This window comes from Andrographis paniculata, unplaced genomic scaffold, assembly GCF_009805555.1.
Source record: "Andrographis paniculata isolate CXL003 unplaced genomic scaffold, ASM980555v1 Contig10END, whole genome shotgun sequence".
NCBI lineage: Eukaryota > Viridiplantae > Streptophyta > Magnoliopsida > Lamiales > Acanthaceae > Andrographis > Andrographis paniculata.
The window spans coordinates 2,587,866-2,603,975 of record NW_026137380.1 but is presented as its reverse complement, the minus strand read 5'-3'; the positions used below and the strand labels follow the sequence as shown (position 1 = coordinate 2,603,975).

At 36.5% G+C, this 16,110-nt stretch overlaps 2 protein-coding genes across 5 annotated transcripts; both read right to left on the bottom strand.

Moving 5' to 3' along the window:
• Nucleotides 1–1,903: 1,903 nt before the first annotated feature.
• On the bottom strand, nucleotides 1,904–4,781 carry LOC127243769 (protein trichome birefringence-like 25). Its single transcript, XM_051263951.1, has 3 exons — nucleotides 4,351–4,781; nucleotides 3,699–3,976; nucleotides 1,904–3,035 (listed from the first exon to the last, which is right to left on the bottom strand). Exons 1-3 carry the CDS (start codon nucleotides 4,595–4,597, stop codon nucleotides 2,217–2,219), a joined length of 1,344 nt encoding a protein of 447 aa, XP_051119908.1. The 5' UTR covers nucleotides 4,598–4,781; the 3' UTR covers nucleotides 1,904–2,216.
• A 658-nt stretch (nucleotides 4,782–5,439) lies between these two features.
• On the bottom strand, nucleotides 5,440–9,721 carry LOC127246184 (uncharacterized). 4 transcript variants are annotated; one of them, XM_051267439.1, is made up of 5 exons: nucleotides 9,384–9,720; nucleotides 6,569–8,993; nucleotides 6,395–6,455; nucleotides 5,971–6,206; nucleotides 5,440–5,831 (listed from the first exon to the last, which is right to left on the bottom strand). In XM_051267439.1, exons 1-5 carry the CDS (start codon nucleotides 9,511–9,513, stop codon nucleotides 5,771–5,773), a joined length of 2,913 nt encoding a protein of 970 aa, XP_051123396.1. In that variant the 5' UTR covers nucleotides 9,514–9,720; the 3' UTR covers nucleotides 5,440–5,770. The 4 variants fall into 4 exon arrangements, with proteins under 4 accessions (XP_051123396.1, XP_051123405.1, XP_051123410.1 ...); XM_051267448.1 differs by having other exon boundaries at nucleotides 5,980–6,206; nucleotides 9,384–9,719; XM_051267449.1 differs by lacking the exon at nucleotides 5,440–5,831 and having other exon boundaries at nucleotides 6,088–6,206; nucleotides 6,351–6,455; nucleotides 9,384–9,721.
• Between the last annotated feature and the right edge of the window lie 6,389 nt (nucleotides 9,722–16,110).

Here is a 16,110-nt window from a genome sequence, read left to right as displayed (position 1 = left end):
AATTAAAAAGTTTAAAATGAGATTAAATTGTGTAATCATTTTCCAAAGAATGAAAATAACATGCAATGTGGGACGAACAGAAACGGCAACGTGGACATGGTATGTGGAACGGAAGGAGTAAAATTTATGAATAATTTACCTATACGAATACAAATTCAAATTTATTTAAAAAAAAAAAAACTCACAACTCATCTACATATTTTTTAATATTTTTTCTATACATTCAATTTCAATCATTAAAATTTTCGTATTCAGGGCGTATTTGGCAATCAGCTGATAGTGGTTAGCTGTTGGCTGTTAGCTGATTCAATTAGCTGATAGTTGTTAGCTAATTAAATTAGCTGGTTTAACTAGCTGATTCGATTAGCTGTTTGTATTAAAATATTTGGTAAAACAATGGTTTGATATTAGCTGTTTATACGTAAAATGACAATTGAGGACATTTCTAATTATTTTTTTTTTCTAATATAGTCAATTATGTTCTTTTGAGTTTAGAATATTTAAAATTTTTTTGTTATTAGTTATTGAAAATTGTAAAAGTGCTATAAAAGTATTTATTTTTATTACAGTTAGATTTAAAAAATAATATATTTTTATTAAAATATATAAATAGTTTAATCTATTGAAAATGATGTAAAATATAAAATAATAAATTTTTCGTGTATATATTTATTATGTTAGTTATTGATTAGTTCATTATATTTATAATTTTCAATAAATTTAATTTATTTAATTTATTTTTAGTATAAAATTTATATAATGTAATTTTAATATAAACATAAATTATTAATATTTATATTTTATTTTATATTGATTTTAATAAATTTATATATTTTACAATTAAAATAACTTTTATATAAAAATTAATTATTTTAAATTTATAAAAGTAAAACTATAATATAATAAAATATTCTAATATAATTAATAAATAATCAAAATATATTTATTTGTGTAAAATCCATAATAAATTTTTAAGGGCATATACGAAAAAAAAAATTTTACAGAAAAAACTATTTCAAAACGTCGGGTAAGTTAGCTTTTCAGAAATTAGCTTTTTTGGGTCAAAAAGCTATTCCAAAAAACTAATTTACCAAACACCTAAATTAGCTTTTGACTGGTGAAACAACTGTTCAATAAGCTAGAAGCTCTTCGTCAAACACCCCCTCAATCTCCTTTCAACTAGCTATTAACAAAATGATCATAACTAAAAATTTAGAGAAAAAATCAATTTTGGTCTCAATATAACTAAAATTCATCAATTTTGGTCACAATATAAAAACTTCATCAATTTTGATCTCAATATAAATTATTTCAATCACTTTTAGTCCCACTATTTAAAAATAAATCTAAATTGATGACATGGATTTAACGGAAGTGCTAACTTGATATATAAATATATATGAGATATGATTCTGATTATGATATTGCTGCTAGGAAAGAATGCATAGAGAGAGTATGGTGTAGCACACAGGAAGGAAATGAGTAATGAGAGAGGAAGGAACCTAGCTAGCTAGCTAGGAGGAGCTGGAAGAAGGGTTGCCAAGCTGATGATGCACAGGCACAGCCGACAGATATGCTAGTTGAGAAAGGATATGTGAACATTTAAATAGTATTCTTTCTTGGCGTGGTGGGCCTACTTGTGTGTGTGTGAGAGAGAGAGAGAGGGGGAGAGAGAGAGAGAGAGAGAGAGAGAGAGAGAGAGAGAGAGTTGAGGAATAGCTTTTGGTTAGCTGCAATGCAGCATCAGCATCATCATTGTCATTACATTGCATTATTACCTTACAACAACATCAACACTGACACTAACTTGGGGTTTTTCGAAGAGGCGGCTGGCTGGGCTAGCTAGCTGGCAAGACTCAAGGGAATGGGAGCGGAGGGAGGGCCATCCTTTGGAAGTGGAATATATATACATCCTATCCTATATGCATACATCCAGATTCAGGACCAGGCCCCATTTTCACACGGTCATGGACTGAAACGAACGTAAATGGAATTGATTTGCTAATAACATGCATACATACATGCGTGCGTACGTACAACATGTTGACTGCTTTGCTTGATGAGATGGCGGTGACGGTGAGACTGCAGCTGCACTCACTCACTCACTCACTCATGTTCATGTTGGATCCCCAAAATTACAGATCAGATCTAGACCGACGATGTCCTCTACGGACAAGCACAAACCAACACTAGCGAGTACAACGAGTCTTCTTCATTCATTCGTTACCCCCCGGCCCCCGCTCCTGTCTCTGACGTCTCCGATTGAGCAACAGCATTTCCATCATCAGATCATTCCAAGTGTCTATGGGGCCCGGCAGGCACCAGTGTAGGCAGTCATTCTGAATTTTCGCATTCTCGTCTTTCCCCTCGTACGGATGGAACTGCCTGTACACTCCCGGGTGCCCGTCGGGCCTCATCAGGGAGAGCGCAGTTGTATCCAACAGCTTCAGTGTTACCCCATTCTCCGACCCTCTTGCTGCCGCTTTCCCAAATTCCTCAAGTTCTGCTCTCCTCATTATCTTGTCCACCACATTCAATTCAGCTTCCCCTGCCTTGAATGGCCTTGTCCTGTTGCAGTAGCCCCCCGTGTCCCACTCCCCATTCTCAAAGTGATCTGGGGTGGTGGTTCTGAACAACACAGACGGCCTGTGCTTCGATCCCGTGATGAATTTCAAAGTGGAGTTGAGCGCCTTGCGGTAGGCGTGCTCGAATTCCATCTCCGTGATGTTGTTGTTATGACAATTATGGCAGCCCACGACTGTCTTGTTCTCATAGTAAATTGCCGATTTGAGAAACCATTTCCCCCCAGCAATGATCACATGATCAAATTTCTCATACTGCTGCGTCCATGTTGTGTCCGGCTCATCCAGATACAGCTGGGTGATACCTGAAGAAACTCCATTCTCATCCTCAAAAGTAAGGGCCTTGGTGAGGAAAGGAGCCCACACCAGAGAGACATTGAAGCCATGGGAAGGAAAGGACCAACGCCTGTTTTTGTAGGTGGTATCATGGTAGACTTCAACTGATTGTTCAGCCTGCAAGATATATGTATGTAGTTGTTAAAAGCCTGCTTGCAGGCAACTATTTACAAGCATATCACCCCTACGTGCATATATTCACCCCTGTACTGCCAGATGGCTAGCTATTAATTCTCATTGCGTGCGTGTGTTCTATGCATGCATGTTGCTGTTTACTTACAAACTTCAGAAAGAATCCACATGACCAAGGAAATCAAACTACTTAAATAGATGCTAGAACCCTCTCATCTTATCAATGCACCTGCCGCAAATTGGATTAATCCCATGCCGGAATGGGGTGAACCAAAACCCACCTGTACTCTTGGCCCTTTGGATATCGAACACACAGCAACCTTTTATTGTGAACCGCAAAAGTCAAGAAGCTGTGATAATCCCTTCATTACGGACTTCCTGGGGGTGTAGGTGAAGGTGCAGCAAATTTAAGGACCCGCTCTCTAAACATGCCAATGCCATGCCCCCACCTTTCTTAACACCATCATAATAAAAATACTTGTCTGACACTCCAAGCTTTAATTTAAGATGATGGCACTCAATAATAAAGTAAACTAATAGTAGAAAATGAACATAGCCGACATGAGAGGGAATGGGAATGGAATTATCAAAACTTAAATTGGGGGGTGGGGGGGGGGGGGGGGTGGAATCACAAATTACTTGCATTACCTGAGAGAGAAGGCAGAGCAAAGACTGGACATGATTACGCATGATGGAATCACCAATAAAGGCAAGTGATTTGGCCTTCATCACGTCCAGAAATTTCTTGGGATCAAGCCTGGGCAAACTACAGCCTCTAGGGTTCCATCTCCAGAAAACATAATCCCGATCAGGCCTCCCATTTTTCATACAGTTCTGGGGAGGTTCAATTGTCGAGCAGCTAGTGTTGGTGTACACTGGGCCATCGGAATCCGGAACCCAATCTCCCACGAACAAATTACATCCTTCTGCAAATACAATTGAAAGTCTTCAAATCAACAACTGGAGACATTCCATTTAGATCAATGCATATCCCTCTGTATTTTTTGTCGGCAGGTACTGATAATGAATACTTATTCCTCACTTCTCTCAACATGGAGAGGTTAAAATGGATGTAATTTTCATATTCTGCACGATCTGGGTCGATCAAAAAATTCACCCAACTACCCAAAATACAAAACTATAATTATCCACTGAATTCAAATGCAGCCGAGAGAACTCGCGTTCCCTTTGATTCCCTGAAGGATACACCACACCAAACAAACAGAGAATAGATCATGGGACGCAACAAATGCAATATCACTGGATAAAGAGGGAAAAGGGGGTGGGGGGAATAATATACCCTGAGAAGCGTAATGGTCAGGATTGAACGATGCATCTTCACTGGTTTCAGCCGGCGGCGGCGAAGTGTTGGCGGCTACACTCAATTGGGGATCATCCTCAGAAACCACAAGCGGCGAGAAGTGTATAAAAGTCGAGGATAACAAACGGTAGCCAATAGTCAATAACAGGAAGCACACCGCAAATTTCACCAACACTGAGGACAGTATCTTCCTCTGGATGTTAGGGCTGCCCAATTGCTGCTTCATTTCTGCTCCGTCAGCGGAAAACCTAGCATCTCATCTCAACAGAAGGGAATTGGAGAAACAAGGGGCGGTTGGTGAAATCACGAAAAGCTTTAATTAATGCAGTGGGGTGTCGGGGTGAAATGACGTGATCAGAAAAAATAAATGTAGACCGAGAAAATAGAGAGAGAGAGAGAGAGACTAAAGAACAAAGATGGGGGGGGGCAAATGCTTTGCTTGCGACGCTTGATTTTTTTTGTTTTTATAATTTATTATTTTAAATACATTGCTTTTTTAATAATAATAATAATAATAATAATAGAGACCATATGGTAGTGATACTGTTATAGCAGTAGTATCGTCTCTCTCTTTCGTCCTCCTTCACATCACATTATTGTGTGTTTTTTTAAAGAAGAAAAAAAAAATCTTTTAATTTCAAGATAATCCAAAATAGTTAAATGGTAGTAACAAAATGTGGTGCAGCAAGAGTCGAATTTGATGGAATTTGTTTTTAAAAAAAATGAATAATGTTAAATAAATGAAAGTATACAAAACTCATATTTTTCATATTTACAGTGTCTCGTACTCATTCATTTATTTAATTATATATATGTTGTGTAATTCTTTTGCTTTTATCCGTGGTTGGTTGGGAGTTGGGATGTTTCTATTACACAGCTGGAGCTGGCCGACATATTTTCAGATCATAAGTACTTAAAATGTCTACTTGCATTAATTGCACGGGGATTATTCATCTCTGCCCTTTGCCCTATGCGGTCGTCGTCTATAATCACGATTGCATGCATTGCGTTGCCTTGATTCATTCATTGACAAAAACAAATTAATTAAAGGGAATGCACAGACAACAAACAAGCAAAAGGGAAAGCTAAAGATATTCATTCATCCAACCCAACCAAACCCAATCAAATCTATATAGCAGCAGCAAATTTACATGACAAGCGATTTCAACAATTACCCACCTCATTCCTTTGTTCGTTAGTTGTCAAAATAAGCCACCACACCGACCAATTAAACTGACTGTACTGTATTGTACAGGCCAGGCAAGGCAGCACAGGAAGGAAGGAACAATATATTATTAATACAGATATCGCCACCATCATCCAGCCTCGGACTGCTGATCTAATCTGATCTGATCGGCTCTGTATATCTGCTGAGGCCCTCGTCTAGTCAGTCAGTCAGTCATACAGCTGCTTGTGGGGCTAGCTCCCTCATGCCAAATCCACGCTTCATTCTCTCCACGCTGCAAATAATCAATAATATACCAAACCATAATATCATGCATACCATTTACATTGATATATGCAAATCAAATCTATTCTATCCTATATATATATATATTATATAATGAAAGTAGCTAGGTGGGAGGATGGGAGGAATACTGCACTGACGTGGGCGCAAGCTTGCCAAGACCTTGTAGCTCCTCGCCGGTGGCCTCATCCAGGACCCTTCCAGAGATCTCTATGATGTATGATCTCTCCCTTTCTTTCGGGAGCCCTCTACCCCCCAGCAAATTCAACTCTCTCTCGTTCAGTTCCCTACCGTTCACGTACACAGCCGTCCCCTTCCCTCCGCTGCATCTCTCCGGCATAGGGTAGTTGAACTCTTCTATAAATGGCTGCACCAACCAACCAACCAACCAACCAACCAAAATAAAATTAAAAGGAATTACTACTAGTATATATATATATATATTTCTCCTACTTACAAACAAATAATAACTCACTCATGATTGATGACACATACATACATACATACATACATAATTATAAGCTAGTTAGCTTGCTTGCTTGTTTGCTTACGTACAGGAATTATCCCAAGACATGGACCTCCGATGGCGCCCCAGAAACCAGCCCGGCAATCGTACCTGGTTACGCACCGTACCGGAGGCAGCAATATATTAATTGCCACCACTTCAAATCAAGACAAATACTGGCCTAACCCATTTAATTAATTTGAGACAACATATATTGTGCATACCAGTAATTCCCAGGGCTGATTGGTCCGGCAAGTTTTTGAGCTTTTTTAATCAATCGATCAGGAATTAGATGCCCATTTACGGTCACACTGGCCCGGCCTAGTTCCTGCTCAACACCTTCATTGAATCTATCTGAATCTTTAAAGCTCTCCTCTACAATGCCAGCAAAAAATGACTTAGCCGCTCTGCCGGCTTTAAGATCATTACCTCTTCCTCTGCTTGCTTCGCCAGAATCCAACGTTGTTCCAGTACTATTGAACTCATTTGAAGACAAATCTATCTCGGTGGCTGATGATTCTTTCCTCGAAATCTGTCTCGTAGTACTTGTCTTGTTTCCCAAACGTTTCTCATGTTCAGAGTGGTCAGATAATAAGCTCTGTTCATTAGGAGGAGGGTCCACTGCATGATACTTGTTTGAATGCTCAAAGTAATCTTGAAGAGATGGACCTGAAAATGGTGGCTGCCCTTTGCTTTCTGTTGAGTGGTCAGCCAAACTAGAATCTTTTTTAATCTCAGCACCAGCCAAACAGTCCCAGCGCTTGTCCTTGTCTCCCTCAGTCTCAGAAGCATACGAATTAGATGTCGTAGAACGATGGGGTTTCACATCCTGCATAGATTTGTAGACGCTATGCCCAGAATCTCTATCCATACGGAGGAAACTATCATAGCCGTCGGATGAAAAGGTTGTGTGGGGTGCATCGACGCTTGTCGCCATCACATGACCTGCAGCAGGCTTAATCTTGTTAACTTGTATAGGACCATTCTGATCAGCAGGCAATCCATTTGAAGAAACAGCTGCTAAGGTCTTCTTGGACAATGCAAGAACAATAAGTGTAGAGCATGCCCCGCATCTCACTTTATTGATATTCTTAGTGAGAACTTTCCTAGACAACAGCAGCAACTCAGAGCATTTATAGCACATTAAAAATGGAGCACCACCCGCAATAGGGCTGCAATGATTTCCACCGCGTGGGCGGCGGCGATGGTGAATATAACCACTGACCTCAGAATCCACAACACTAGGCCACCTAGCCTGTGATGATTGAGAATGATGAGATTTTAATGAAGGGGGGTGGTCCGAGAATCTTGGGTTATGATGTCTTGAATTGTGATTATAAGCGAGCATGTCAGAGTAGTTATGATTGGTGTAGGCAGTTGGAAGAATAGGGGGTGCTGCTGGAAGTAGTAACCTCTGGCTGAGGCACTGGTAGCAAGGACAGGAGGGATGGTGATGATGGCGGCGGGCGTGGGTGTGGGTGTGGGTGTGAGAGTAATTCACGGGATATGGCTCTACTAGTACAGTATTATCCTCGTCGCCCCCCTCCTCCTCGGTATCATTCTGGTAGGGTGGTCCACTTCCTGCAGATCCAGTCCTCCTCCTATGTGAATGAGGATGAGGTGGAGGTGGAGGTGGTAGTGTATGTGCTTGATGATAGACGACATGAGGCAGCGGCATTGGCATGTAAGACCTCCTTGATAGACCCCCCCAGCCGTGACTTGGAGGAGGAGGATCAAAACCGGCTGGGCAGGGTGGCTCTGCATATTGATGCTGGTATTGATATTGATATTGATATTGATGATGGTATTGATATTGATTTTGATGATGGTATGAGTTTTGCCGATGAGTAATCCACATCGTCTCCCCTTGCTGCTGCTTCATTGACGATGAAGATGAAGATGATGATGCTGCAGCAGCAGCAGCATACACTTTATAAGGATCATGATCATGATCCTCCTCCTCCTCGTCCATTATCCTGGGAGCCACCCTCATCTCTTGTTTAGCCTGCTCAATCCCAATCGAATTATTACTATCTTTCCTCACTTCCAACTGCTTCAAATTCAAAAGTTGGGCTCCATCTTGCCCAAACCCAACACGAGGACCAGCATCAAAAGGCAGCATGTCTTCTTCTCCTGCTGCTGCGTTTCTTCCTCCTCTTCTACTTCTCACGAAGCCTTCCGCTTGGCCTCTTCTGTCATTTCGTCCTCGTCGCCCTGGACCCCCCAATTCATTCTCCTCAGGCCCCCAAGCTGGATGCATTTTGGCTCGCTCCAGTTCCACCGCCACAGACCTCCTTCTGTCCCGGCTGATGACCTCAGCATCACCATCACCGAGTCTTTCCTCTTCACCGCTACTACTACTACTACTTCTCAATGTAGCCGTAGCCCCCCCACCCCCATTATTGTTATCATGCACAACTACTCTAGTGCCAGCGCCAATGCTCGGCCGTCTCATCATCATCATCGTCATCATCTTATCACTCTCAGCCTCTGAATCACCATCGCTCATCTCTATCTTTCTAATCCTCTCCGAAACACTCACCAATCTTTTCTCCGAACTCGCCGCCTCGGTCCCTCCTGTTCTAATGCTGTCCACATCAGAGTTGGAGTTGACCGGGAAAGCATCCAAGTCAACACCTTTATTCTTAGCTGAACCATTCGGCAGCAAGAAGAAGAAACACAGATTAGTATATCATCAATTATTCTAAAGAAAGCCTTGCAGTTGCATAAAGACGACGACGACCACGACGACAACAACAAGAAGTAAGATGCAATCTACACAGGGACTAGTGTTAAAAGAGTTCCAACTGCAAGCAAGCAAGCAAGCAAGCAAACAAGCAAACAAGCAGTAACACTAAGAATTAGGAGGAGTTGAAGAAGAATAAGTCAGTCGATACGAGCACATGCATCCTAGCTAGCTAAAAAGACATGAATACTGCGTACGAATCTGGCACATATTCTTGGTAGTGACTAGTGATAGCCCACCCTCCAAATCAACCAATCATCATTTTCTATATATAAGATGACATACGTACGTACCTTGGAGGACAGCGCCGCAATTGCCGCATTCATAAACAGAAAAATGGGTGATCTCCGGCAACAATTTTTGACAACTGGGGCAACGAATTAAAGGAACGCCGCCATCATCATCGTCTGCTGTTTCGGCCATTGTTAACAAGTTTGAAAAGGTCCTTCAACTCTATCTATCAAGGTGGGTCTGTATCAAAGCAATCAAAGGATGCAAGCATATACATTTCATTCAACAAACAGCGATTGTTCGAAGAAGAAATGGTGGGAACACAGGCAGGAGGAGAGGAAATGGGACTGAAAGGAGGAGGAGGGGAATATGATGGGGAAAGGGGAAGGGGTTAAGTTAAAAGACTTTTGGAAATAGAATAGCGCTGGCGCAAGCAAGGCAGTATTTCAGTTAGTCGTCTACCTACCACTCTGTCAGACTCAGTCAGGCGGCGGTTAATGTTAATGTAATGGTTGATTTATGAGGGCAGGGCTGGCAGGAAGCGTTGTCGTTGACTTTGGGCAATTGTCAGTTGTCACTTTCCCACACCCTTTTATACTAACTTGGTACGCGCACACCCACATTTCGCCGGCGGGCCCGTGTATCTGCAAAGTGCCAAGAATTGGGGACAATTTTAATTTGAGTGTTTATACTTTGTTCTTATTCTTATTAGTAGTACTAATATTATTTTTAACCTGACAATATGCCGTCGCTATTCATCGAAAATGCATTGAATAAAATTTTAAATCCAATTTACAGACCATGTCAGCCAGTACATTGGATAAACCACACTAAAAATAAATAAATAAATAAATATTATGTGTGATAAACTCAATTGAGTGTCCCATTACATTATACGACCCATCCAGCCTCGCCATTATTATAATTATAATTCTTATTATAGTACCTAATTGGTACGTGGCCGCCACCCCGCCATTCTTTCCTTTAATTCGGATTTTTTAAAAAAAGAATGACCAAGTCAAATGATATTATAATTCATAAATTATAAAAAAGTTTTCAAAATACGTTATCAATGTGGGGTAATTATAGAATTTGCCTAAACTTCTATAATTGATAAATTATGAGTTCTGAGAATTTTTTATATATAAAAGAGTCTAATAACTTTTATATTTTTAATTATAAAAGTTTTGAAAACTCATATATTTTTCAATTTACAAAATTTTAATTGATTTTGTTGTATTTAAAATTTTTGTATATGGTGTGTTCGTTTTTAAAGTAATTTTTTTTTTTTCAAAACCTTTAACTTTCAGATATTGTTGACTTAATTTATTTTATAGGTTTTGTACAATATTTTATTATATATCGTTGGTAGGCAATGTTTTCCTTATATTGTATTTGTTGTTTGATTATAAATTTATGGAAAAAAATTAATTTTGGTCTCAATATAATTAAAATTTATTAATTTTGATTTCAATATAAAAAACTCATCTCCCATTATATAAACATTTTCAATCCTTTTTTATTCCATTATAAATAATTTTAATCAATTTTGGCCGCATCGTTAAAAAATTAACGGAAATTGCTGACGTGGACATAACGGAAGTGACGTGGCAGCTAGCCTGGAAACTACATGGCCATGTACAATTATACACGGTCATGTTGTTACATGACCATGTATATTTCAGTGTATAATTATATATAACCATGTTGTTACACCGCCATATATAATTTTACACGGCCGTATACCTTTATGTTTTGTTATTTTTTTAATTTTTTTTAAAAAATTAGAATAATTGATATAGTTAAAATGGAAAAAAAAATAATCATAATATAATTAAAATGTAATAATTTTAGTTCAAATATAAATATTTATCGAGTCTGTTCTTTTAGAAGATTTTGTCTAAAATTTTACTATTTACGAAAAAAATAATAATTTAATACTACTATAATATACAAAATTAAAAAATAATTGTGTAATTGAATGTTTGTAAGATAATATTTTTTTATGAATAATAGAATTTTAGACAAAATCTTTAAAAAAATATCTTATAAATTTTTATATTTGAATTAAAATTGATAAATTTTAATTATGTTATGATTACTATTGATTTTGTCCATTTTAACTATATCAACTATTTTTAAATTCAAAATAATTTTTTAAAATAAAATTTTAGACTAAAACATAAATGTACACTACCGTGTAAAATTATATATGGTCGTGTAACAACATGACCATGTATAATTATATACTAAAATATACATGGTGGCCGTGTAACAACATAGTCATGTATAATTATACATGGCTGTATTTTCCAGGTCAACTGCCACGTCAATTCCGTTATGTCCACGTTAATAATTTCCATTAGTTTTTTTATTGGTGAGACCAAAATTGATTGAAATTATTTATAATAGGACCAAAATTGATTGAAATGGTTTATAATATTACCAAAATTGATGAATTTTCTGTATTGAGACAAAAATTGATAAATTTTAGTTATATTGAGACAAAATTGATTTTTTTTCCTAAATTTATTTTTATATGATATTTATTTTGACATTGTTTTTGATAAATTAGTTGTTTAATGTTTGTGTATTTACTTGTATTAACATCATAGTTTTTTATTTTGATATTATTTGTAAGGTTTATATTTATTGTATATTATTTATATGTATAATGTATTTATGTGTATTTTTTATAATAATATTTTTATATATTACTTATTTTTATATTATTTTTTTATATATTACTTTTAGTTTTACTAGTATGTATTTTTTTTATTTTTTTTTCAAAAATAAATGATGAGTAGTGGCATAGAAAACTACACATAAATAAATAAAAAATTATATAGAAAACTACTATAAGAATAAAAATAATATATTATTTCTCCGTCTCATTGAAATGTGATATTTGTTTTTGTAAATAGATTTTTGAATATTAGTATTATATTGGATTGTAGTAAAAAAAAAAAAAAAAGATAAAAATAACCCTATTAATATGGTGTAATATAAAAGTAATGACATTTGTGTAATATATTGTAAGTTGAAAGGGTATTTATTATATTAGGTAGATAGTACAATTACTAAATTAAGAAATTGTAACCTTTCAATGCGACGAAAAAGTATAAAAATAAGCAATACATAAAAATATTACTATAATAAATATAATATTGTTTTTGTTGCAGCTAATTTATCCATTTTAGTTGAGTCACACATATATTATTTAATTAGTAAGTAATTAACAAAAGTATTAATAAAAATAATTTTAAATTAAAATTTAGTGAACTAAGGGCATCCACAACGGGAGACGCTTGTTGAGAAGCGCCTCCCACGTCATCATTTATTAAATAAAAAAAAAATTAAAACACCAATTAACATAAGGAACGGTACATTGCGAGTGTACCGTTTCTTCCAATTTTTGTGGGCCATGGTCCACTTTTTTATTCAATAAATATTAAAAATAATATTTATAATATATACTTTTTTATTTATATTTATAATAATTTTATTTATTTAAAATATTATATTCTAATTTTGTTATATAAAATTTTATTTAATATTTATAATTTGAAATATATTTTTCAAGAAATAAAAAAATTAAATATTTAACTTTAATTATTATGCAAAGTGTGAAATTATTATTTTTATTTATTTTATTTATTTATGCTAAATAATTGTTTTATTTTTATTAAATATTATAAGAATAAAATATGATTGCAAAATATAATTTTATTTTATAAATATATAAAATATTTAATGATGCGGAAAAAATAGAGATATTAAAAGGTTCTTTGATGTGGATATAAAATATGATTAGAGTTCTTTGTGATGTGGAGGAGAGAGAAGCTGATGTGGCGCATGAAAGAGAATAGAAAGAAACCCTGTATGGGTATTTGGATTGAGGATAGCCTAAATAATTTAATTAAAATAAAAAATTTATAAACTATAAATTTTAAAATATAATTAAAATGTATATTTATATATATATTTTTTAAAAAGACAATTTATGTGGGACATATGCATGCGAAAAGAGTGGACAAATCGAGACAGTATAGAAATAAGAAATATATTACCTTTTTGAAAAATTATACGGAGAACTACTATAAGAATAAAAATAATACTACCTCCGCGGCCACATATGATCCATTTCTATTTTAAGTAAATTTATAATCTTTAAAAATACTTAACAACATAAATCAATTTAGCATATTCAAAATCTCTCTATTTTTATCTATATTTAAAACTTCGAATTTTTTATAAAATTGATTTTAAATTAATTATAAATAAATAAATATATAATTTTTTTATTTATTTATATTATATAAAATTTTATTTTCTACATATATATTACATATATTTTATTAAAAATATTTAAAATACAAACAATACTATTCATATAAAAATAATAAAATAATATATAACTAATTATTAATAATTTACTAATCTATACTGTCTCAAATAACGTGTCCTTATCGGTTCATCGTTTGCGGGAATGAGGAAGTATATTATAAAAATAGTACTCCTTATAAAATAAGTCATCTATAAAAATTATTAATATAAAAATAAGCAATATATTTACCTCTTTGAAAAATAGTAGTTGTCGGTTACAATTTTTTTTCCACAAATCCAATAGGAAATTAAAAATAGAGAGAGATGTGTATTTGTTTTAGAAAAAAGTGTTGAGCACAAATAATAATAATAATAATAATAATAATAATAATAATAATAATAAATAATGGTAGTAGAATTTTGGGGTCTGGATATAAGTCAAATGACTCAAAAGTCGGGAAAAAAGAAATCGGACAAGGAAAGATGATCGGCCGATACGGAGGTCGGACAGGACAAGATCGGGCACAGGGCTCGAACGTGATAAGGTCGGGCAAAGCAGAAGTATCAGTGGAAGCGGAGGTCTGTCAAGACGAAGGTCGAACAAGGAAGAAGTATGGACAGACGCGGAGGTCTGTCAAGAGGACAGTATGTCCATCTAAGGAGATAAGACAAATAGAGCCGGTCGGTTGCTCTGTGGTCGGGACCACAGTTGGTTGGTTTGCAGTCGGGACCACAGTCGGTTGGTCTGCGGTCGGGACCGAGGTCGGTTGGACCGTGGTTGGGACCACAGTCGGTTGCTCTGTGGTCGGGACCACAGTTAGTTGGTCTGCAGTCGGGACCACAGTCGGTTGCTCTGGGGTCGGGACCACATTCGGTTGGTCTGCGGTCGGGACCGAGGTCGGGACCACAGTCGGTTGGTCTGCGGTCGGTTGGTTCTCAGTCGGTTAAATAGGTCGGATGGTCCAAAGTCGGTTGAGCAGGTCGGACGGTCCGCAATCGGTTGAGTCGGACGACACGGAGGTCGGCTGATATGGAGGTCGGTTTTCGATCAGGGTTTTGTTTATTTCCGCACTGTTAGGGTTTCGTAAGTCGATCAACAATGTCTGCTTTCAACGTGAAGGTTGACAAATTCATCGGGAGGAATAGTTTTAGCTTATGGAAGATCAAGATGCGATATTTGCTGAAGCAGCAGAGTTTGTGGACGCCGCTATCTGGAAAATCGAGAGGTAAAGACGTAGATGATGAAGAGTAGGATATTGCAGAGGAGAAGACCTACTCAACAATCATGTTGTGTCTGTCCAATGATGTAATCATCGAAGTTGCCAATCAGGAAACTATCATTGACCTCTTAAAGAAGTTAGAGAGTTTGTACATGACGAAATCTCTAACCAATAAGTTGTTTTTGAAGCAACGTCTGTTCAAGTTACAAAGGTACTTGCGCGAGGAGGGGCAAATCTGAGGTAGAACGGAGAAGTTTGTTCATCTGGCATCGTAATGATGCATCTAGAAATGAAATTCAAGTCAAGGTGGAGATGTCTTGAAGCTAGTTTGCCACTTGTTCGTCTGGCATCGTAATAATGCATGAGATTCAAGTCAAAGTGGAGATGCCATAAGCTAGTTTGTCACTTGTTCATGGCATTGTAATGATGCATATGAAAGTGAGATTCAAGTCAAGATAGAGATGTCTTGAAGCTAGTTTGCTATTTGTTCATCTGGCATTATAACGATGCATCCCGATAGTTGTCAGAGGAGGAGCAAATCTGAGGCAGAATGGAATGGAGGAATCTATTCATTTAGCATTGTAACGATGCATCTGGAAGTGGGATTCAAGTCAAGGTGGAGATGTCTTGAAATTAGTTTGTCACTTGTTCATCTGGCATTATAATGATGCATCTTGGTAATTGTCCGAGGAGAAGTCTGTTTATTTGGCATTGTAATGATGCATCTAAAAGTAAAAGTGAAATTGAAGTCAATGTAGAGATTTGTTAATATGCCTTGAATTTAGGGATTTAGATATATGATTTAGATATTATTAACATAGATTTACGCTATAAATAAGATATGTATTTCCATTCTCACAGGCTGCTGTACGGCCAAGCCATACGGTTAGGCCAGCCATTGCAATAAAATTTGTTCTCTATTTTTGTCCGTGGAGGTAGTCAACACGTTTTTTGTGGAACACGTAGATCTATGTCTTCTTTACAATTATTAACCCGAATCCGTTAGTGAAAAACAAGTAGAACGAGTGAGTGAGTGTGAGTAGCCAGCCAGGTAGCCAGAGTATTAACAAGATAAAAAGATTGGATCAGACCAATAAGAATCCTCCATTTCTCCACGTGCCAGCCACCCAGCAAAACATCAAGAAAGGAAATTTATCCCCAATGGTGTCAGCCTGTCAGGTCAGTGAGGCGAGACGAGAAGCACGAATTTCAGTTTGGGTTGGGCTGGCCTGGGCTGTTCTCC

Excerpts from the sequence above, each read along its gene's own strand:
- LOC127243769 (XM_051263951.1), bottom strand. The coding sequence starts at position 4,597 with ATGAAGCAGCAATTGGGCAGCCCTAACATCCAGAGGAAGATACTGTCC. Across the intron at positions 3,977-4,350 it reads TGACCATTACGCTTCTCAGG|AAGGATGTAATTTGTTCGTG; the intron begins GTATATTATTCC and ends TTGTATTTGCAG. Across the intron at positions 3,036-3,698 it reads TGCTCTGCCTTCTCTCTCAG|GCTGAACAATCAGTTGAAGT; the intron begins GTAATGCAAGTA and ends TATATCTTGCAG.
- LOC127246184 (XM_051267439.1), bottom strand. The coding sequence starts at position 9,513 with ATGGCCGAAACAGCAGACGATGATGATGGCGGCGTTCCTTTAATTCGT. Across the intron at positions 6,456-6,568 it reads ATCAGCCCTGGGAATTACTG|GTACGATTGCCGGGCTGGTT; the intron begins GTATGCACAATA and ends GTGCGTAACCAG. Across the intron at positions 5,832-5,970 it reads CTTGCGCCCACGTCAGTGCA|CGTGGAGAGAATGAAGCGTG; the intron begins GTATTCCTCCCA and ends GATTATTTGCAG.